The sequence below is a fragment of the Apteryx mantelli genome, chromosome 8 (genome assembly GCF_036417845.1).
Source record: "Apteryx mantelli isolate bAptMan1 chromosome 8, bAptMan1.hap1, whole genome shotgun sequence".
NCBI lineage: Eukaryota > Metazoa > Chordata > Aves > Apterygiformes > Apterygidae > Apteryx > Apteryx mantelli.
Window position 1 is genome coordinate 11,819,581 of NC_089985.1, and position 22,711 is coordinate 11,842,291.

At 52.7% G+C, this 22,711-nt stretch overlaps 1 protein-coding gene across 1 annotated transcript in view; it reads left to right on the forward strand.

The window, feature by feature from the left end:
- Positions 1-22,711, forward strand: part of CACNA1E (calcium voltage-gated channel subunit alpha1 E) — a 106,003-nt gene that overhangs the window by 82,084 nt on the left and 1,208 nt on the right. The window contains exons 31-45 of the mRNA XM_067300616.1: positions 846-929; positions 1,048-1,173; positions 1,374-1,439; positions 4,000-4,091; positions 4,727-4,892; positions 5,605-5,732; positions 13,022-13,118; positions 14,954-15,059; positions 16,276-16,383; positions 16,907-17,007; positions 17,491-17,597; positions 18,337-18,445; positions 19,902-20,030; positions 21,754-21,934; positions 22,136-22,329. Of these exons, the coding sequence (XP_067156717.1) occupies positions 846-929; positions 1,048-1,173; positions 1,374-1,439; positions 4,000-4,091; positions 4,727-4,892; positions 5,605-5,732; positions 13,022-13,118; positions 14,954-15,059; positions 16,276-16,383; positions 16,907-17,007; positions 17,491-17,597; positions 18,337-18,445; positions 19,902-20,030; positions 21,754-21,934; positions 22,136-22,329 (1,794 nt within the window). The remainder of the gene's footprint in view (positions 1-845; positions 930-1,047; positions 1,174-1,373; positions 1,440-3,999; positions 4,092-4,726; positions 4,893-5,604; positions 5,733-13,021; positions 13,119-14,953; positions 15,060-16,275; positions 16,384-16,906; positions 17,008-17,490; positions 17,598-18,336; positions 18,446-19,901; positions 20,031-21,753; positions 21,935-22,135; positions 22,330-22,711) is intronic.

The following is a 22,711-nucleotide window of genomic DNA, read 5'->3' on the forward strand; positions in this document are numbered from 1 at the left end:
CTTCACTGCTCCCAACAGCCCCAGTTGTGGTCAAGTCCTGTCTTGCACCCACCAGGTGCTGCGCAAAGAGCCCCTTTCGCACAGCAAGGGCTGAGATGGATCCACATACCCAGAAGGAAGAGGACAAAGCAGCCACACGGCTGTAATGGTCAGTGTGACGAGCTGTGGGCCTCAGCACCTTTGCAGCCTGACTAGGGTTGACTGTGACCTCTAAAAAGCTGGGTTTCCTGGTTCTGGATGGGTCTGTTCACCTCTGGTGCTTGAGAAGTGATCTGCAAGTGCCTCCCGGGAGCATGAGGCCAGAACGCGGTGCCAGCAGATGGAGGGTTGGAGCAGCTTGTGGGCTCGTGAGGCAGAGCGTAGCAGGGACCTGCTGCTGCAGCGAAGCGTGGGTCTGTGTAGGAGGCTGCAGAGCCTGCCGATCAAACAGGGGGACAGGAATCGGGGACCTGCGTGCTGTCCTTGGCTCCGGCCTGATTTACCGAGCACTTAACCCCGTCCCCCTCTCGCTTTCGGATAAGCAGCACTGAGCCCGGAGATCCTGCCCCTCAGGGTCCTACGGAGCAGGTGAGAGAAGGCTGCGCTGCTTTGGCACTCCCTTTCACCAGTGGCCTGTTCGACGCCTGAGTCATCTCCTAGGAAGAGCTGCTCCCTGTAAACACGTTCTGGTGTGTCACTGTCGCAGAGACAGGACAGTGCTCCAGACTCTGGCCGCATACAAATGGGTGGCCAGGTCTTGCCGCTGTCATCATTGCCTGTGAGCAGACTTGGCCCATGTCCCAGCGCCGTTCAGACCTGCTGTCACCGTATTCAAATCCATCTTCCTTCTGTCCTCTCTCTTGCAGAATTATTTCCGGGACACCTGGAACATCTTTGACTTCATCACTGTCATCGGTAGCATTACAGAGATCATCCTGACAGACACCAAGGTGAAAACATGCGGGATCATGTGCTGTGTCTGCCTCTGCACCAGGGCTGGGGGTGGCAGGGCATACCGATAAGGGGTGGGGGTTTCTGCCTTCTTCTGACGCTCTAATCTCTTCCCAGCTGGTGAACACCAGCAGCTTCAACATGAGCTTTCTGAAGCTGTTCCGGGCTGCTCGGCTCATCAAGCTGCTCCGCCAGGGTTACACTATCCGGATCCTGCTCTGGACTTTTGTACAGTCCTTCAAGGTAAACCCCACATGCCCTGGTCTCCTCTTGAGCTGCAGGCTTGGGGCGAAGCTCCCAAACGCAGGCTGTTCCCAAGGCCCTTCTGACCTGTTGACTTGCAGGAGGAGTGGGTTGCCGCAGTTTACCTTCTCACTGTGCTCTCTGCACTCCTCTGAAGTTGGACTGTGCTAAATGAGATGACTCACGTGTTTCTCTTGCAGGCCCTCCCGTATGTCTGCCTCTTGATTGCGATGCTTTTTTTCATCTATGCGATCATTGGGATGCAGGTGAGTATAGACAGCTAGGACTGCATCTCTCTGGAGTGGACAGGCTGAACGAACTTGTCCTCTGCATTACACTGAGCAAGAGCCAGCCTGGTGCCTGCCTGTCATTGCTTTACTAGGTCACAGTATCCAGGTGGAACATCTGGTGGAACACCCACCCTGTCTGAGGGTGGGACAGTTTGTTCCTGAGCAGCAGAAGTGAATACTCTCGTGGGGTTGCCGCCTGCTTGTTTGGTCAAGTCCCCCAACTGGCCTTCCCCACGTCACCAAAAGGATAGGTGTGCAGAGAGGCAATCCTCAGGGTGATTTGGACTCTGGGAGACGTGTCCTTGTGGACTCAGCTGGGAAGCCTATGTGGACAGATGCTTTCAAATCACAACCCATTTCAGTGTTAGAAATTATATGTTATCTCCAACTCCCTGTCCCTACCAGCCTCCAGAGATTGATTTTATGTCTGAGAGACCTGGTGAGCAGCCTTCTGTGTTCTCCATCTGAACGGATGGTTAATCGTGTTGTTCCCTACAACCTAGTATCTGCCTGTCCCTCTATGAAGGGTTTATTTGATAGCCACACTGTTGACAACCTGCTTGGGATCTTGAGCTTAGGGACCTGCAATGACCTTACCAGGGGGGTAGTGGTCCTCAAAGCACTGGAAAACGTGAGCTTTAGACTTCAGTCCAGTAAAAAATAAGCATGTGAGTTAAAGCACTTAAACATGTGCTGAAATGCCTCGCAGGGTTGGCTTTGTAGTGTGATGACTAAGACCCACGCTGAGTATCTGACAAAGCATCTTTGACTATTAATACTCAGGATTTTGAGTTGCTTGATGGGTGAGCCATCACAATAACTAATGTGATTGCCTGATGCTCACAGTTGGGAAGGGCTGGGTGGGGGAAGTAGATTTTGGGGAGGCAGTGGATATCATAGTTGCCACCTGCTCAGACACAGAGAGAATCTGGCTTCCCTCTGTTGGTTGGCAATGCTGGTGTTTAGTCTCTTCCACCCCCTCTCTCCCTCCCTGAAAATCGAGTGGCTGTTTTTGGCCACTCTGTCCTACACATCTCGGCACCGGCTCCAGGTGTTCTCTGCTCTAAACAACTGCCATCTGACTCAGCCCCCCTCTCTGCGGTGTGATAGTATTTGATTTATTTTTTTTAACACCATTGTGAACAAATCCCCAAGCAGTAAAGTCTGTGGGTGTTATTTGAGCAAAATAGCTGGAGGCAGAAAATATTCTACAATTACACATTCCAAAAAACCTGTACAGGAAAAAAATACTCTGTAGTTAGTATATTTTTAGATTCACGGAAAGTAGAATAAATATTTAACAGTAATAACAGCTCATTTTTCCTATTTAAGGCACTTTACGAACATTTGTTATGTCCTTCCATGGCTGTGGCTGTGGGTCATTATTACGATATTCTCCAAGTTTGGGGCTTCATTGCCTCTTTTGGCCCCGAGGACCTCCTGGGTAGGGCCTGGGCACACAGTTGTCTGGCTGTCCTTGGTGGGTTAGTGGTCAGTCTGTCTCTCGTGCAATCCGCCGTGATGGTCTCTGCTGGGCTCCTCTCTGGGTCTGCACCAGTGAGCCAGCATGGGGCTGTTATAAAGTGGAGGAAAAGGGCTCCTGAAGCAGAGAACAGGCTATGCCATTTGAGCTTGGTGGGTCTATCCCGTCCTGCTGAAGAGGATCTGGATGGATCTGACAAGTTTTTCAGTCATTTGCAAGCTTTGCCTCCAAGCATTTGCGGGAGTCACCCCGACTCCAGACCAGACCTGTCACCCCTGTCTGTGCTGCTGTGCCCAACCACACTGGCACATGCCTGGGGGTTTCCATCCACCCCACCAATGCTCCAGGACTGAAAGCCAGCACTGAGTGACCATGTTGCTTGTCCCTGTGGCTCCAAGAAACCAGGGGACCTCCTGACTGCTGTGCGGTGTTTGGATGCCTCCTGTTAATGCAGGAGGCGAATGTGCGTGGAGCCTGGTGAAACGTGCAGTGGCTGGACTTGGTTGATCCCAGGTCCTCTGTGCTCCTGTTTCCATGGCAGCTTGGCCTCTCACAGCCTTTACCACGTACCAGAAATCTCTGTTGAGGAAAGAAGAGTCTCTCTTCCCTGATTGCCGCTTAGCGCCAGTTCCCCTCGCTGGCGCTCTAGGTTTGCACCGGTGGGCCTTTACAGGGAGGGGGTTTGCTGGGGGTCACTGGAGAGAGCGAGTGAGCTCTCGGTCACTTTTGGGGCCCACTGCGCTGAGGATGGTACGCCCGCTGGGAGCGGTCCCTGCAGCACAGCATGCACACGGGTACCCGTGGGCGAAGGTGAACGTGCAGCTGCTTCGCCGGGAGCAGAGCTGTCGCCTGACGAATGGGCTCCGCCAGGTGAAAGCACCACTTTGCCCGCTGCCCGGGGCGCTGCAGGAGGCTGTCGGCTTGGTCTGGTGCAGGGGGACGTAACCATTTCCTATCCCTGTTGGTGCTCTGGCAGAGGGGGCCAGTATATGTCCTGGCTCAGCAGCTCTTGTGCCAGATTTATGTTTTTCATCCCTTTTTCTCCCTCGATAGGTTTTTGGTAATATCAAACTCGATGAGGAAAGCCACATTAACCGTCACAACAACTTCCGCAGTTTCTTGGGCTCCCTGATGCTCCTTTTCAGGTAAGCAAACAGTGTTTGACCCACAGAAGACTCTTTTGGCACCATCTGTGGGGCCAGGCATGCTAGGACCAAAGCTAGGCAGGCTGCCCACCTCTCTCTGAGCCCCGTGCTCCTGCAGGCTGTTCAGTGGAGATCAGCGGAATCAGGTTTTGGAGTCGCTAAAAAGTATCTGAGCAACACGCAGCCGCAGGAGCTGAGGAAACCATTTGAAAAAAACTAGATGACCATCTCTCTGTGCAAAACAGACCGAGTAGCTGGGGTGGAGTTGCAAGGCAATGTCAGGGCAGAGAACAAGAGACGTGCATGGCATGGCAGCTCTGCTGCGTGGACCCGTGCGGGATGGGGCGGAGGAGGCTGGTACCAGTCCACCTGTGCAACTGGGGTGCTCTCCTTGTGCTGGAAATCCTGCCCCTCCAAAGGGGCTCGGCACCACCCTGGCATGGCTCCATGTGTGTGGGTCCAATTCAGTCTCTGCCGACCCAGTGCCCCGTTCCACTGCATGCTGGAGATGTACCTAGGTCAGCTAGGGGGTTGCATGGCCTCTTCTAAGGCAGCTGGCTTTTCCTGGGGGCATCCTTCCCCTGGCTTGCTCCTGTGCTGCTGCGTGCTGCTGAGCGGGGCTGTGCTCGGTGCAGGAGTGCCACGGGAGAGGCATGGCAGGAGATCATGCTGTCCTGCCTGGAGGGCAAAGGCTGTGAGCCAGACACCACGGCAACATCTGGACAGAACGAGAACGAGCGCTGTGGCACTGACCTGGCCTACGTTTACTTCGTCTCCTTCATCTTCTTTTGCTCTTTCCTGGTGAGTTCTCTCTTTCTGCGAGCAATCAATTTGCAGGACCCCCTCTCATCAGATCTTCTAACCCATGCCCCAGCCCTAGGGTTGTCATGAATGCCTTGGCTGCATCTTTCCTGGGGCTGGGATGTTCAGGGTAGCTCCTCTGGTGACCCAGTCTGGCAGGGACTTGGCCCACAGAGACCCCAAGAGCAGCAGCGTGGAGCTCAGCAACTCGTTGAGTGGGTTTGACAGGTCTCAGTAAATGCTCAGTGTCTGGGGAAGCCACTTTGGTGTTAGCTTGTAGCACCTGCGATGCCCTGCAGCCCTGCTACAGCCGTGGGAGGAGAGCGGCTCCAACCGTCTCAGCCAAGCTCATGCTGTTCCTCCGAAGGGGTCCCTCCACCTTTGCTGTGACATCCCCTGGCGCTAACCTCTCCACACTTGGTGAGCAGTGCCATCCCAACGAGCAGTGAGGCTGCAGAGCTGGGCGCCTTCTACTGAGAGATGCCTACTGATGTGATGTGGGACTCGGTGGGAGCTTGGCATAGTTTCTCCCATGGGTCTAGTAGGAGCTGTATGAATGGGGGAGCTCCCTGAAAACCTAGGCTCTTTCTATGTCGATTCCGTATTTAATTCTGTCTTCCTACAATTACCCTTCTTTCTCTTGCTCTCTCTTTCATTCTCCACTCCCTCTCTCCCCTCTGCCTTCCTCTCTGCCTTTTTCCCTTTCACCTAGATGCTCAATCTGTTTGTGGCAGTCATCATGGACAATTTTGAATACCTGACTCGGGATTCCTCCATCCTGGGACCTCACCATCTAGATGAGTTTGTCCGGATCTGGGCAGAGTATGACAGAGCAGCGTGGTATGTAGTCAGCTCCTTCTCTCCCAAGTAACCTCTCAAAATTGGTTTTAAATATGTATTTCTGTGTTCTGTTATTGGAAACCATTTGACTGTGGTACCTGGGACAGTCAGGGAAGGGAATCGGAGCTGCTTTTGCTCATGGTCATTACAAGGATAGCAGCTGGTTCCTACAATGCCTGGTGGCAGAGGCATCTTGAGTGCCAAGCAGTGGGTGAGACTCCAGAGATGTTAATGGTTTGCCATGGTGTTTATCCTGAGAGCTGGAGGTTCCTGTGCTCCCTCTCCTCTCCAGCCGTGTGGACTGCCCTGCCATCCCACCATACAGCCCGGTGGAGGGCAGAACCCTCTCAGCTTCCTTCCCTGTCTTCATCTGCCAGCCTCTGCCCTGAGGCAGGCACACAGCAGCTCTCCATCATCTGATCCCTGAGCCCTTGTAGCTCCCTGTCAGAGCAGGGGTGAGCATGGCTTATTCCTAGCTGTGGGGAGATGGTCATCCATGTAGGGCCTTGTTTGGAGCATGTTTTATGTGTTTTGGGAACTGCGTAGGCTGGAGGACTGGTTTGTTGTTATTCTGGCCGGCCCAGTCACCCCTCTAGAGATGGGGGGGACTTTGTTTCCTGCACTCATTCCTTCACTGATGAGGGCCTTAGTGAATAGGGCTCCCATTTGCAGACAGCAGTGTGTTCCTGGCAATGGGCTGGGCTCACAGCAGCTGTATGTACCCTGGCTTGCAGGGCTTTGGCTCCACTCCCAACATGGCTGCAGAGGAGCTGCTCTCAGCTGCTCCTCCCGGAGTGGTCTGGAGCATCCCTAGGGCAGTTATGAAGCCCTCAGCACTTTTGGGAGCAGGTTTGCCCTCCACTCAGTTCCAGCACCATGAGGGTGACTCGTGTGGCCCCTTCCTCCTCCAGCCTAGGGACAGCCATGTCCCACCCATCACCATGCCAGAGAGCGCAGGTGATCTTAACTCTGGAACCCTTGGCAGCCGCATGCTCTTCCTTTGGAGACCCTTTGCCTCCACTGCTAATTTCCTGCATCTTGAGAGACCAACTCAAGCTAAGATTTTTCTTTATGCCAATACCGTCAGTTCCTGGTGTAGTTTCTTTCACCATTTCTGTACAACCCAGTTCAGTTTAGTGCTGGCTGTATTCCATCCAGTGTTGCAGTCCACCAGTAGTCTTGCTGTCCATGAAAGGCCCTGCTAGGCAGGCTGTTCTGCTTATTAGCAGGTGAGTATGCCTTGTAAAAGAGGAAGAGTTCAGCATATGTAAGCAGATATCCATCAACACTAGAGTAGGGAGAGCAGATGTGAGAAGTGAGAGCCATAAGGCATCCAGCTGCTGAATGTGGGGTTTCTCACATGTGACTTTTGGGAAGGACTTCTTCACTCCGAAGATTTCATTCTCTTGTCCCCCACATTGGTGCCTGGGTCTCCAGGACAGTCACTGAGAGTATGACTCGATGCCATGGCCTCCTCTGATTTGTCGGAGAGAACTGTGCTCTTTTGTCATGATGTGTAGTCAGTTAGGGAACATGCACAGAAGCCAGTGTCTTTGGGGCTGTGGGGGCAGCCCTAGCCCCCACCGCTGGCCGAGGAATGGGTGAGTAGATCTGAATGGGTCCTGCTACCTGAATGGGGCAGCAGTTCTGCATCCTGACACCAAAACGAAGAACGTCACATGAAAGATGTCGCAAGGAGACTGTGTGGAGTCTGACACTGGGAATGCTCAATGATTGTTTTTCACCAGATGGTTGGGTTATCTCTGGCCAGCAATGGAGCGGGGATGGGAGAAGGGCGAGGAGAAACCAGAGGCAAAGATGCCAGGCAGAATGGTAATGCTGTGCTTTGCTTCCTCGTGCGGTTTCCCTCCAAGCTTGTCTAAGGATGCCCAGGAGGCCTGCAGTACTCTGCACCTCAGTACTTCCACCCAATACAGTCCCACTTTCTGAAGGACTCTGATCTGGAGCTGGTGTTGGGAGCTCAGCATCTGACAGCATCTGCACTATAGGTCTGCTCTCGGCCTCAACTATTTAACTATTTCTGCTGATAAAGGAGGGATATGGGCTGTATTCCATGATTACTGCAATCGGGTCTGGGAATATGTGCTTCTGTGGGTGAGAAGGGGTGTGTGTATGGGAGGGATTGCTTCTAATAATGTGTACCCTTGGCAGAGCATGGTCTGGTGGTCAGAGCACAGGACCGGACCTCAAGAGACCTAGGTGCTAGTGCCAGACCCACCAGTCACCAGCTGGTCACATTATCTCTCCCTGTCTCAGGTTCCCCAGATTTTGGAGATACAATTGACTCAGCTACCAACCTCCTTGAGACCTTTTGAGGACCAGAGAGTTGGCCGTGCAAGGCCAGGCTCTCTTGTGGTGTGATGGGACACAACTCCATCGAAAGGGCTCATTGTTTCTAGAATAAGTTGCAACCTCACTCTGTCTAAAATCCCAGCCCTCTCCCACTAGCTGCAGGTGGCCAGGGGTACTAGGAGGAAGGGAGATGGGGGCAGTGTTCACCACCAAAGCCATGTTTCTCCAGGGGCACTGTCCACTCCAGTGTGGGTCCGTATGAGGAGGTATGAACTGATTTGTAATGGAGAGGCAGTAGCTGATGCTTAAGCTCACACTTTTTCCTCTCTGGGTCTGACAGAGCCAGAAGGAGAAGAGACCTGGACCCCTGGGGGTCTTGGCCCAGAGACAGTCCCTGCCCCCCAGTTAAGCTCTCCATCCTCTCCTCCACCCTCTCAGTGTCCTATTAACCCACCTGTGCTTCCTTTGCAGCGGCAGGATCTCGTATAAGGATATGTACAAATTAGTACGGGTGATCTCGCCTCCTCTGGGCCTAGGAGAGAACTGCCCCTACAGGGTGGCGTGCAAGGTTTGCCTCCCAGTCCTCCGCCACAACCTGGCCACGGGACGCACCATCCACCCCTCCCTCCCCCCCTGCTCCACCACCACTGCGCCTCCCGAGGGAACCCTTATGTTGCTTTCCTTCGAGTTTAAAGAGGTCCACGCCTTCCCAGAGCCAGCAGCTGTCCCCGCAGGGGAGGCGTGAATGGGGTCCAGGGGGGCCTGGAGCCTCCCGGGGTGGGTTTCGACAAATTTTGTCCCCTGCCAGCCCCCTACCTGGCTCTGTCGGTGCGGGAAGCCCTTGCGCTGCCCAGCGCCCCTGTGCCTGGCAGGGAGCGAGCACTGCCTGGAATGGAGTTGTGGGGCTGCCGGGCCCGATGGCTCTGTTCCCTTTTTGCTTCTAAAAGTGGCCTCAGTGGGAGCAGGTTTTTTCCCCGGCTGGTGAATGGGGCGCAGATTTGGTTTACTCCTAGAAAGGAAGGGAAAAGTAAAGGCAGGAGGATGTTGGGCGCTTTGTCATTGATTTGGAGAGTGAAGTGGGGGGAGGAAGAAGAGGCCAAGGTGACCCCTTTCCCTGTAGGAGATCCAAGGGACTCTGTGCCATGCCAGACAGTGGGACAGCACCCCCTCTAAGTATGGCACTGGGATGCTACACAGTCATTTCTCTGGGGAACAAGACTCTTCCTAATCTTGCACTTGGTTTGCCAGACCCGCTGTGAAGAGATGGAGCATGGGACTTCAAAGAGCTGAGCCAGCAGGCTCACTGGCTCTGTGCTGGCCATCTTCATCTGCAATGCCTGGGCTGTGCCTCTCGCTACAGATTCCAGCAGCCATTCAAACTTGTCCCAACTCTCCAGAGCTCAGCCACTTCTATTCCTCTTCTTGGGCCAAATTTTTGGCTTCTAGACATGAGTCTGAGGCAGCAGTTTGGCCTCCTTATGTATATTTAGCTTGCACATTCTTTTAAATTCTATTTTGGAGTGACGGCTGAGCAAAATCCTGCACCTGCCACCTTCTCCAAAGTGTCACAGTGGCCATGTCGCTGTCCATGGCACAAGACCACTGAGCTCTTCCTTCACTCTTATTCTCTCCCAGCCTCTAAGAAGATATAGGAGGGAAACTCAGGCATTCCTAATCTGCAGATTGTTGTTCTGGAAGGGAAGATGGTTCCTCTTCATGGTGTGATGTAGCCACCAGATCTTCCTTGCTGCATCAGAAGTGCTTCTTCAGGACAGCATCACTGAAGTGGGTCTGTCACCCTCCACAGCTGATCTTGAGGATGAATCCCAAAGTCTGCTCTGGGAGAGAAGCTGGCCCCTGCCTTCCTGTGGCTTCATAAGAGTACACCAATTCGCAGGGCAAGAATCTGCCTCACTTTGCAGTTGACTCCTTTTGGGGCAAATATGCTCTGGCGCTTCTCACCAGTATCCTCCCAGTGCATTTCCATGAGCAAGAGAGCTAAGGTCTGCCTAAGAACCTGTGCTCATGTCCGTGTGTCACTGCAAGAAACACAGAAGAAAAGTCATGAGAGGAACCAGAAGGTTCCCCCTGTCCCTGCCAGCTTCATCTCCTCCCTCACATCATGGGAGCTCTTTTTGCTTTCCAGCATATTTGAGGATTAAAAATTTACCCTATGCATATTTGAAATCTTGTGGGGCAGGCTAACAACAGAAGCAAACCAGAGGAAGCGAGACAAGGCCTGGATGCTCCATCATCTCTTTTATGAAGAGGCCTTTACATAAAGGTGGGAATTCTTGCAAGAATCTCAAATCACTCTTTCATTCAAGGAAAGGGTCCTTGCAGTCTTTCCACTCATATCTGTTGCATCCCTGGTAAAGGACAAGGGGTTTTATTGAGGGCACTTGCTCAGATCCCTGCAGAGAGAATACTCCTTCAAGAGGAATTTCTAGTCTTTCAGTTGCCATCAGGGCTTCACTGGCAAAGGCTGCTCTCCTAAACCGTATCATCTGGTGCAGTGACCTACTTGGCATAGACTTCTCTGGATCTGAAGGGAGAGATACTAGGCAAATGCTGTTCACTGTGGCAGCAGTCAAGTCTGCAGCAGGACAGATTTGTCTGTAAGTCCCATGCTTCCCATGCATAAGGACTCTGATTCGGAAGAAGTCACAGCATGAATATTCTGGAGCTTTGTTTTTTCTTGGTATATTTTCCCCAGTCCTTCCCCAGTCTCAGGATGCGCTAAGAAACATCAGCACACCCTGAAGGAGATTTTTGCCCTCACTAGAGCTGACAAAAGTATGACTTATGTCTATCATGAGGAGACGTGCTCAGAAAGGTACCTGTAATGCTTACTGATAAGAGAGAACTCTGCAGGATCTCTTGTGCCTTTGTGGGATGGACAGAGCAGTGAAGATGAATGAACTCAAGGGGGAAACAGAGACAGACTGAGACTAGCTTCTACTGTCATGTGAAGGAGGCCATACACTTTCAGCCATCAATCCCTTCTGTACTTTGGTCTTCTGCCTCCCTGAGCAGGGGGCATTTCAAGGACATAAGAGATTTTCAGAGATACCTACTGTAGGCCTGGAACAATTTCTGAAAAGCATCTGAAGAAGAAAAAATCCACATGATGGTCACATCTTGCCACTATGGACCAGAACCCAAAATGGAAACCCAAGGCACTCGCTCACCTTTCAGTTTGGTGAGCCTGTCTCATGCTCTACAGTGTACAGCTTCACCTTCCTAGCAGCAGGAAGAGCCATAATTTCCAAAATGATGTAAGAAAGGAGCCCACAGCCGAATCCTGCCAGGCACTGCAAGAATCGTGACTTGCAGAAATGAACACAGATGTGTTTATGGAGTGGTGGACCTGCCGCTCTGGATATTTTCTCCTGATCATCCTGCCTGATAGTCACCAGTGTTGTTATCAGTCCTCTTTTCAACTCATTTAGTTCTGTCGGGTTGCAAAGGGAATGAAGCTTGCCCAATCTGTTCTGTGCCTGCACCCCAAACAGCTCCTGTTGCACAGTGGCTGCTGACTATTCATCAACATCTCTATTTCACACCGGAAACTTCAGGACTAATCTTGGTGGGGGCCTCTTTGGTCAGGGAGCTCTTTCAAACTAGTTGGTACCCCTGAGAAGAGAAAGTATCTTCTTCTCCCCTTTCCACACTGCTCTCAGCAAATGGCTAGGGAAGAGGTCAGGATCCTGCAGAGAGTGCTTTATTTTTTGGCAATTCCCTCTCTCCCAGGCAGCTTCAGCTGAGACAGGTTCCTCTCCAGCAGCCACTTCCCCAGCCCATCTGTAATGGTTGATGCCTTTGCTGTTGCAAGATTGCCCTTGTTCATTAACCATCCTGAATGTTGCAGTGCAGATTGGAAGCCTGGTACGAGGGGAAGAAGAGGTGGCCAAGCCCAGGATCCCTGGGAGATATATTTGAACAGTTTCCAGGATGTGCGGAGAGAGGGAGTCACAGTCCAAATATTTCAGCCTGGTGAAGAGCTCAGGGCATCATCGAGTGGCCTGTTTTTGGTAGTGTTCTTCACTGCAGCAATCCTAGGCAGGTTCTTACAAAGAAGAGGAGCACGAGGTGGGGGTCCGTCCTAGCTGTCTCACTTGGGAAACCCAAACGAACCCCAATGTTGGAAGGCCCAAACAGCTGCCTCTGCTGAGACTCTTTAAACTCCATCCTGGTGGAACTTGCAGCCGCATGTGGGAGAGAGCCAGGGCGGGAGCATGGCATGTACAACTTTTCCTCCTGGTTTTGTTTTTTCAGCCAATTCAGCATGCCTTTTGCACTGGTGCATGGTGGGAAAGTGGTCCATCCGCAGAGCCAGACGGAAGCAACTGGGCATCTTCCTTTGACAAGTGACCCTGGCCCACTGCCTTCTATGCAAGATGCTGCCTCCCAATTGCATAGACATTATGAGATGGGGATACACAGCCTTCCGGCTATGGGTTAGGTGGCGACGTAAAGCAATACCCAGGCCCCCGGGAGGGAAGACGCTACAGAGGCCACAGAACACTTTGAGTCGCTGTGGTACAAACCACCGTATCTCAAATAACCCATGGCTCGAGTGCCGTGTATCTGATTTATACCACTCGCACACAGCCCTGGAACCTGTGGGACAAGTTGGGGGCTTCTGGAGGGCTTTAGGAAAGGGGCTGAGACAAGACCAGAATTCCCAGACTGCTAGCGAGACAGGCGCTTGAGGCCAGCAGCAGAGAGGAGAGGGGTGAGTTGTTTTATGCCAGCATTCCTGGGTCTGTGTGAGTAGTGCTATAAATCCACATCAGGACAGTCTCTCATGTATGATTTGCCTTGATTAACGGGTTTCCTGTTCTTTTCCTGTTTGTCCGTTTGTTTTTTCTCTCCTGTTTCCTGTACTATTTTGTTTGTATGTTTTTCTGCTCTCTGGGAATGCCTCCTCTCTCTCTGCATCTCCCTCCCTCCCCTTCCCCCTTCATGAGCAGTGGCCGAATCCATTACACTGAGATGTATGAAATGCTGACTCTTATGTCACCACCGCTAGGCCTCGGCAAGAGATGTCCTTCCAAGGTGGCCTATAAGGTAGATGAACCCTTCCTTCTATGTGGGCTAGAGCTGAGCAGGAGCCGGGGCTCAAGGGAGTTGCGGGAGGTGGGGTTTGGGGGGCGGATGGGGGGATTGGGGGGCTCTCCACAAGTTTTTAGCTCACTCCTGGGAATAGCATGGTGTGTACAGAAGAGTCTTGGCCACACTTGCTGTCTGTGCGTGTGACACTCCTGTTGTCACTCGCAAGCCCTGGGAGCTCTGGGGTAGATGACCACTGTGGAAGAGGAGGGATGGGATCAGCAAAAGAGAGAGTGGGGAAGTGAAAGTGGAAGGGCTGGAGAAGATAAGGTGATGAGTTACCCCATAGCACTTTCAGGAGGCTGCGACATCTCTCATGAGCTTACTGGCCCAATTGGCTTTGGGGTCACTCATCCTGGAACCATGCTTGTCCCAGCCAGTGCAGAAACTTGGCTAAAGCTCATGGAGATGGGAAAGAGGTGGGCTACTGAGGGCATATTCTGTAGGAACAGCTCTGCAGTATGTGAGGAGCCAGTTTTGGAGTGGCACACTGCCACAGGCTATCCCAGGGATCCCAAGGTGGACGCCAAGGCAAAACGAGGTGCCTTCCAAAGGAGGCTCTGGGTTTTACCCCTTTGCTCCTTTGCAGGAGGTGCCTGCAGCTCACTCGTGGAGCATGTGCTTGCAGAGCTTTCTTTTGGCTGTGTAGCTGCAGATCAGGAGCAGCAGGAAGCCCTAAAGGACATTGGGTGGGAGCTGTGTGTGGTTTGCCACTGGCCCACACTTCTGCCGAGGGCAGCAGCCACTAGGAAAAGACCCAGAGATGTGGAGCAATGTGCTTCCAGGGTCGCAGCCCAGTTCTGGAGCAAACTGAAGCCTTTCCTGGCAGTGGGCTGCCAGCCTTCGCAGCCCATGGACCTTTTAGCAGTGTGGGCAAAGGTGCTAGCTGAGGGGTGGTTTCTGCACACTTGCAAATGCACTGCCATCCTCTCCGGCTCTCACATGTTCGGTGACACACTCATACATGCAGGGTTGAAGGCAGGGAAAGGACATGAGAAGCCAGGAGAGAAGGAATGGGTGGGGAAGGGATGATCCAAGGTAATCACAAAGCAAAATATACTCTCTGGAAAGTGGATCTGGTCACTTCAGTTTGCACCCCACCTGCCCAGGGTGGGGAAGGAGCATGGCGTGTCTAACCTGCCTTGGTTGCCCTTCTCTTTTTCCATCTGCACTTCTCCTACCCCCCTTTCCCTTCCCCACCCTCGGATAATTTGGACCTTGTGCATGTGCTGGCAAACTTCATCTCTGAAAGACGCAAAAAGGGGGCGCCAGGATGTAGCATGCTAGAGGAATCAAGCTGATCTGAAGTCCCTGAAGGTTAGGGACCCTCCTCTCCCCTGCCCCAGATGGGAAGGGTTGAGAGCCAGAAAGCCAAACCACCTGGGAACGGTAAACTGAGCCTCATCTCCCCGTCTTGAGCCTGTCCGATGCCTGCATCCCTGATGGATCAGGAGCGTCTTTCCAAAAGTGCTGTGAGTTTCCATGACAGCCCTATGCCAGGTGCTTTCTCGGGGAGAGGGGCTCAGGGGCCGTTCCTGGGGGGCTGCAGGAGGAGCCCTGGAAGGCAGTGAGCCGGTGTCCTGGGGTGGAAGGAGCCGGAGGGGAGGGGAGGGCGGGGTGATCCTTGCCCTTCTTTTTTGGCTGTGCTGTTTTGACACTCTTTGTTGCTTTTTATTTTTTAATTTTTTTCCTTTTTTTTTTTTTTTTGATGTTTAATTTCTTTTCCTCCAGCCTGGTCGATGTGTTTTTCGATATTGTTTTCCGTCCGCTGTTTTCTTCTCTCTCTTGCGCAGAGACTGGTGCTGATGAACATGCCAGTGGCTGAGGACATGACAGTCCACTTCACCTCCACCCTGATGGCGCTGATACGCACAGCCCTGGACATCAAAATCGCCAAAGGTAATGTTGGTGGCATAGAGAGGGGACAGAGCAGGAGGATTTCAGAGTTGCCAGCGTTGGCTAAAGGGAGCCAGCTCATTCTGTCGTACTTTGGTCCCTTCGGACAGGCTGAGGATATGCACAGTCAAATTGGGTCTGGCTGCCCAGAACCAGGAGTGTGGTTGGAAGTGATTGACCCAGAAAGGTGAATTTCTGCCATCTGCTGTCACAAGTCAAAATCCATTTCTCTGTGGAAGAGCTGACCAGCTTTCTATTAGAAGCTACTATGCCTGGAAAGCAGAAACAGAACTTAACATCCACTGCATAAAATGTGAAAAAGGGGAGATGGAGAATTTCCCTTCCTGCAGATCTACAGAAGTAAACCAAGGAGGGGAAAGATCACGTATGTTTGGCCTCCTCTGGCTGAGGAACAGAAATTCATCTTGCAAGGAAGATAAAATGTTCAGAGCAAGAAGACCTGGTTTGTTGTTGCTGGCAAAACTGATTCATCAAAACAAAAGCTTTCTGTGGAAACATCCAATTTTCAAAAAGTCTCCCCTGGTAAAAGCTCAACTGTTGGAAGAAAATCCAATCTAGGGCAAGATCATCAAAATCCCAGTGCTCAGAGACCTCCCTGCATCTTTAAAACAAACAAACAAACAAAAAACCAAGTTCAAGCCCTATCTAGATAAAGCAGGGATTTGAACCTGGGTCTCTTAGCTTAGCCAAGTTCCCTTGCTCTGGGCTTGGGTCTCTCCCTTTGAGCCTGGATTTCCCACAGCTCGGTGAATCCCTTCACTGCTGGCCAGAGAGCTGCGTTCTCCTCCCTACACAGTATCTATGAGAATTTAAGGATTTCAACCAAGCAGAGCTGCTCTTTCACCAGCACATGATCCACTTACCAGAAAAAAGAAAGTGGGGCAGCAGCAGGTGTGTGTGGGCTGGAGTGGGTTTGGAGCTGCAGAGACGGACCCAAGGAGAGCTTGAAGATGGCAGCTTTGAGTGGGAGGGCAGGGGACTGGAGATGGAGGCACATATGGAAGGGATGATAGGAAAGTGTGCCTGCAAGAGCGGGAGACTGGGCTCACTGATGCGAGATGGCCCTCCCAGCCCGAAGAATTGGTTGCAGCTTGTTGATGCAAGCGAGCTTAGCTTCAGGATTGGAAAGGAATATGTTTAGCTGGGCTCTGGTGCTGGGTGTTAATGTACGTGGGCTTTTTGTCCCTTGCTGTTCCAGGTGGTGCCGACTGGCAGCAGCTGGACTCTGAGCTTCAAAAGGAGATCCTGACCATTTGGCCTCATCTGTCCCAGAAAGTGCTTGACCTGTTGGTACCCATGCCAAAAAGTGAGTCTTCCCATGGCATGTCATCACTGTCAAGTTCCTGTCATACCTGAATCAGCATCTTCCCAAACCGGGTAGGGAGCAGACCAATCCCCAGCTGGGGGAGAAGAGGGGAAAGGATTATGCTAATACAAGCTTAGTTCTGCCCTGCTCTGCCTGGCTGCTTGTTAACCCTCTTGAAAAATGCGGTGCTCCCCTCTTGCCAAATCCAGTCTCCTATAAGTCATCTCTGGAGCATATAGAAGCAGGAGGCTGAGAAGCGCTTGCTCCATTACATTTGATGATGTAACAAGGATATGCATTTTGGTGCTTTATTATGATGCTTTAAAGCCGTCTTCATCCATTTCAGCTCCCTCCAGAGTGTCTGAGTGTTTAGCTCTCTCTCCCTCAGAGCAGAGAGCAAAGCTTGAGGGTCACCAAGATGTCTGGCATCAGGTCTCTTCCTGAGTCAGCACTATATGCCTTCAGACCTGCTGTTTCTCTTAAAACACAAGTATCCCTCCTTCTTCCCCTTTTATGCACTCAGCCTCTGACCTGACTGTTGGCAAAATATATGCAGCCATGATGATCATGGATTACTACAAGCAGAGCAAAGCGAAAAAGCAGAGGCAGCAGCTGGAGGAACAGGTGAGGTTCAACAGCAGCACAAGATGGGCAGAATGGGTGAGTTCAAAGCATCCTCACAGGGACGGTGCTGCGGGGAGTTTGCTGCTTCATACCACATCCCTGCTAAAAGGATGCTCAGCACCTAGCTGGCTGGTGCTGTGCTGGAGACAACTGGAAAGGTGATGCCCTCCAGCTCTGGACCATGCCAAGGTCTCAGGCACTTTAATGTGGTGTCACCTCCCATCAGGTTCTCCCAGACTCCTGGGGAACAGTGCAAAGCACAGGGCTGCTGGCTGAGTGGGCTTGGGTAGCTACTTTGAGGGACAAGGATGTCAGTACAGGTTGGGGCATATAGGTGACTACAGATGTGTGCAGAATATCCTCAGTCACCAACAGAGAACAAGAACACAGTCACCTTTCCAAGCAAAGGGGGCTTATTTGGTGATGCACTGGACGTTCTTCTACATTTTATACAGGCTCAGGTTCTTCCTTTCTTCAATACAGAAAAATGCTCCAATGTTCCAGCGCATGGAGCCTTCCTCTTTGCCGCAAGAAATCATCTCAAATGCTAAGGCTCTGCCTTATCTCCAGCAGGACACCCTCTCGGGCCTGTGAGTACTGTCTTGAGAATAGGACAGGTATTCCTGTAGCTTTTCTGTACCTGCAGCTTTCATTTTGTTTTATGGAGCTGGCATTGGAGATGTGTGAGGGGTAGTAGAGCTACCTAGAGCAGAGAAAATCCAGTCCTTGGGCAGAAATCTCCCAGCACAAAGCTCTTGTTTGCCCAGGAGTGTCTCCTTGGTTGAGATGAGTGTGCAAAGCACATGGCACGTGGTTCTGGGTCTGTCTCTGAATTCCCCTGTCCTTCCCATTTGAATGCTGGCTGACAGGACAACACCAAGACTTTTCTTCCTCCCATCCTCCCGTGAGGTGGACACTTTTCACATGAGCTACTGCACTAAGTAAATAGGGTCCTCCTTAACAAGCTGGGATGGCCAAACTGTAGCTCTTGAACCACAGACAGCTTTGGAGCAGCTCAGCAGGAGGTCCCACAGTGGTGCAGGGTGGGCAGGGGAGCCAGCACGAGCTGCTGGCAGTCACCTTGGGATGTCACCTTGGCTGCACAGGTGATTGGGCCTCTTTTGCCGTGGGCTCTGGGGGGCTGGTGCCCTCTCCTGGCTGGACACCACCACTCAGCTCCGTTCAGCTCTCCAAGGAGCGTGATATTTGTCCTGGGGCTCTTGACCTCGACAGTGCGGGGGGGTTGGCAAGGGGAGTCGCAGGAGAAGCGTTACCCAGTGATCGCAGCACCGGGCTCGTGGTCTCCCTGAAGCTGGACTCTCTTTGCAGGAGCAGCCGTAGTGGGTTTCCCTCGCTGAGCCCACTCTCGCCGCAGGAGATTTTCCAGCTGGCATGCATGGATTCGACGCATGGGCAGTTCCAGGAGCACCAGTCCCTGGTAAAGTCACACACCGCCTCACGAGTGCTTTCCTGTGGTGCCCACAAGGATGCTGGCGGGCAGGGGGAGGTCTAGGTCTATCACCACTGAGGTGAAATGCTGCTTCCTATGGCTGTGGCATGGACAGGGTGAGGCGCAGTGAGCACAGCAGGGGCAATGACAGCCTTTGGGTCACGCACAGATCCAAACAGGGGATGAACATTCACTGGTTTCCCCACCTGTGGCTCCTGCCCGTCACCTCTGCCTGAGCAACGGGAATGCAGCAAGCCCTGGGTCGGCCTTGGCTCTGTGCCACTGGCACCAAACAGTAGCAAGTGCTTTTGCAACCTCTTGAGACCTGTGACCGCGGTTTGATGTCCTGCAGTAAAATATCCTTCTCTTCACAGGCTGCTCTTTTTTTCACTGAGTGCTCATTTCAGTGGGTTATCCCATGCTGAGTGATGGTATCTGATGTTTTCGGATTCATGTTCATTTTGTTGTCAGTGCTGATGTCCCTGATCCAAACTGAGCTGTGAAACTGTGTCACCAACGGGAACACAGCCCTCCGGCCCCACACACCTGCTGGTCGGCAGCAGTAGTGTCTCTGTGCGTGTGTGTGTGTATATATATACATATCTCTATATATATATATTTCCATGTCTGTGTGTGTGCATTCATGCACCACCCCGACACTTGTTGGACTGCAGTATTGTATCACTGTACATCTCCGGCCCGATCTGTGTCCCCCGGAGTCTGTAGTACTCTCTGTGAGTTGTGTACCACACACACATGCTGTCTCCACACCCCATCTGCCCCAACCGCTCGCCCGCCCTCTGGCCAAGACGGTGACTGCAGCCCACTGGCATAGTGCACGCTGGCCGGGAGGAGTGACGCTGAGATCCCCCCTCATAGTGTCGCCTTCCAGCAAAGTTGCACATTTCTGATGTCACGCCCTGCTAATTTCTATAGTTCTTTGGCATTGCTTCCTGTACCAGATCAAGAGAGTCCTTCAAATTGGGAATTAACCAAAACACAGAGATGCCGCAATTGGAATTCTTTCTTTTAATTGGGATGTGGCCAGAAAGCCTTTAAAGCAGGTTCAGATAAAATCCCATGTGATCCTATCCTGAAAAAAGAGAAGGAGTTAGAGTCTAGGCCTTCGGGGGGTTACCAAAATCCAGGCAGGGTTTTCAGTATCATTGTTGAAAGAATACAGTGTAAGATGAATTGAACATCAGGTGGGCAAGAGCCTCAAACTCAATTTCTGGGCTTGCCTGCAGTGGACTGTGAAATGGAAATTACTTTTCAGTTACAACATGACTAATAATATTTCTTAGAGTTACTTTTTGGCCAACTTAAAATCTGCCCCTGGTTGCCAAGCTGTGAGAGACCTGGGCTGTCCCCTACAGACACCGGCAGAAGTGTGCTGTCCTGCTCCAACCGAATCCCAAGAGTTTGGCTGTGTCTTTGTTTCCAGGAGCCAGAGGTTAGGGAGTTTCAAAGAGTGCAGCCCTCTAACCGTGGCAACTACCTTCCCGTGGACACTCAGGACCACGCTGTATCTGGGAGGGCCTCCTCCATGCCTCGTCTCACTGTGGATCCCCAGGTAAAACCAAGGAAAACCCCCATGGATGCCGAGTCCAAGCAAAGCCTACCAGGTAACACTGGTGCTTCTCCCTGCGCTGAGAATGTCCTCCAAGCCCCCTGGATCCCCACTGACCTGCTATCAGAGCATCTCTCCATCTTCGGGTTGCTTCACAAGGAGGAGAGAGCTGCTGTTCCCCTCTACGGTGGGGACAGCAGCAGAGAGCAGCTAAGGGAAGGCTCACGCAGAAGGTCCATGGTGGAGCAGGGCCCTGCCGGGATGTTGCTGTGTGGTCCCCACACTGTGGGACACCCCTCCTTTCCTACAGCCCTGGGCGCTGGCTGGGTTCATCAGTCCGTGCTGCAGACACAGGTTTGAAGAGTCCCTGCAGCTCTAAGATGATCTCCCAGATGATGAAGCCTTTTATTTCCTTTCGCATTGTCCCAACACACACATCTCTGCCTGTGCCCCTGGACAGTCTGTCCAGGCGAACCCAGGCTACATTTCACCTCCTTGTTTGTCTGCCTGGTTTCTCTGTCGTTCTGTCTGTATTCAGCTCTGACCAAGACACAAAAGCTTTCATGGGGTTCAGTTTTGCAGCCTTTCGCTGTGAGGTCTCAGGGTCTCTTTTCTCATAACGGTGGTGGTACAAGCACCAGGCTCTTGCATCTGTGCTCATACAACATTACATTGCCTGTCTGTAGTGGCACTTTGGAGGAATATGAAGAGGAAGGGAAGGTTTTCTGTTTGGACTACTTTGACCATTCAGCAATGGGGGTGATTATCAGAAAAAGGGGATGAGAGCAGAAGGGGTATAGCATGAGGAGGCAGGAAGGGAGAGACAGGAAGGAGAGAATGATCCCAAGGTTGGAGAGGGAAAAAGTTGCTAAAATAAAACAAAATAAAATATATAAGGAGGTGATGTTGTGCGCAAAACATCTGAGGACACAAGGGAGGTTAGGGAAGGGGAGAAGGTAGGAGGGAGAAGAATGGAGGAGATAAAAAAAGGAGAGGGAAGGATTGATGGGACAATAAAACAACAGCAAGAGCAAGGAAAGAGGGAATGCATACAGGGGAAAGGCAAGGGAAAGGGGTCATAGAGCAAGGGGGGATGAAGGCAGCTCAGGCATAGAGGAGGGCCAGGGAGGAGTCTGAAAAAGTGGTAGTGACTGGGAAAATAAACACCCAGCGCCTGAAGTCACTTTCTTGAAGACCCAAGGCCCTCTCCCCCCTCTCTTAATGATTTCTTCTTGGACATCTCTGTTTGCACTGCTCAGTCCCCAGTTTTCAAAGTAGGCGGTGGTGCTGAGATAGCTCTGGGGGCAATGGTCTTATATCCCCACTGTCTCCCTGCCTGGTGGGTCTGCTGCTGGTCTTGCTCTAAGACTCAGCGCCTTGGCTTGAGGTGAGGTTGTTCACTTTGCTTTCAGAGCACAGTTAGCAGCCGACTGGGGCAGGGAAACCTGTAAGCACAAAAGCTAAAACACATCATGGCGCCTCCTTTCCTCCTGTCACAGTCTCCTGCCACTCGTTTGTGCTGAGATTCTTTGGGGGGGGCTGTGCCAGGCCCCCATGCCCCCCAAATCTCCCCGTCGTACTAAAGAGCTAACCCAGTGGCCGGTGTGACAGCGATCACGGGTGAATTGGTAACTGCTTGACCACTCTCCTGCAGAGCAGCTCCTCCGAGCCCCCTTGCCCTGTCGCTAATGCCCCTGCCCCGGCCGGCCCCGGGGCCTGCTTGCAGGTGGTCACGGACACTAGTTCCATGCGGCGATCGTTTTCCACCATCCGCGACAAGCGCACCAACAGCTCCTGGCTGGACGAGTTCTCCATGGAGCGGAGCAGCGAGAACACCTACAAGTCCCGCCGGCGCAGCTATCACTCCTCGCTCCAGCTCTCCGCCCGACGCCTCAACGCCGACTCGGGTGAGTGGGGCAAGGACGGGGCAGTCAGGCGAGAGGCTGTTTTGGCACCCGGCTCCAAGCTGCCTGGAGGCCACACATTGCATGGGCCTGTGGTGCTCTGCTGGCGGTCCCACGCCAGTGCAGAGAAGGAGCAAAGCCTTGTCTCCCCCTCGCCCCTGTTTCTGGGCAGGGGGGTACAGGGCCTGACTCGGTTTTCTGCAGGCCACAGGTCTGATGGCCATCGCTCAGGCGGCAGGGAGCGGGGGCGATCCAAAGAGCGCAAGCACTTGCTGTCCCCGGACATCTCCCGCTGCAACTCGGAGGAGAGGAGTCCCCAGGCGCACGACGAATCTCCAGAGAGGCGGCGTGAGTCCCGGTCACCCAGCGAGGGCAGGTCGCAGACACCCAACAGGCAGGTAGGTACTGTGGGAGCCTGTCTGGGTGACAAACCCCTGTCTGAGTGCAAAAGGAGGCTTAGAAAAAGCTCCCTGCCAAAGCCAGGGAGATAAACCCAAACCCTGGGAGCTTCCACTGCCTCTCCTTGCTACGGCATTCCCCGTCCATGTCCCCTGTGGGGCTGAGCGTAGCGCTGGTGCCTTGCAAGGGCTAGGGCTGCTTGAGGCAGCCCGCAGTGCATTTCAGGAGATGAGCAGGTCTCTAGCGGATTCTGCAGCTTCAGGCTGGTCCCACCACTGCGGTGCCTGCTCTGAGCCAAGGTCAAGGCATCACAGCTACAAAAACCCGGACATGCAAGTGCTTGAGCGTGCTTCAAGCCCACGAAGATGATCTGTCCTTAGA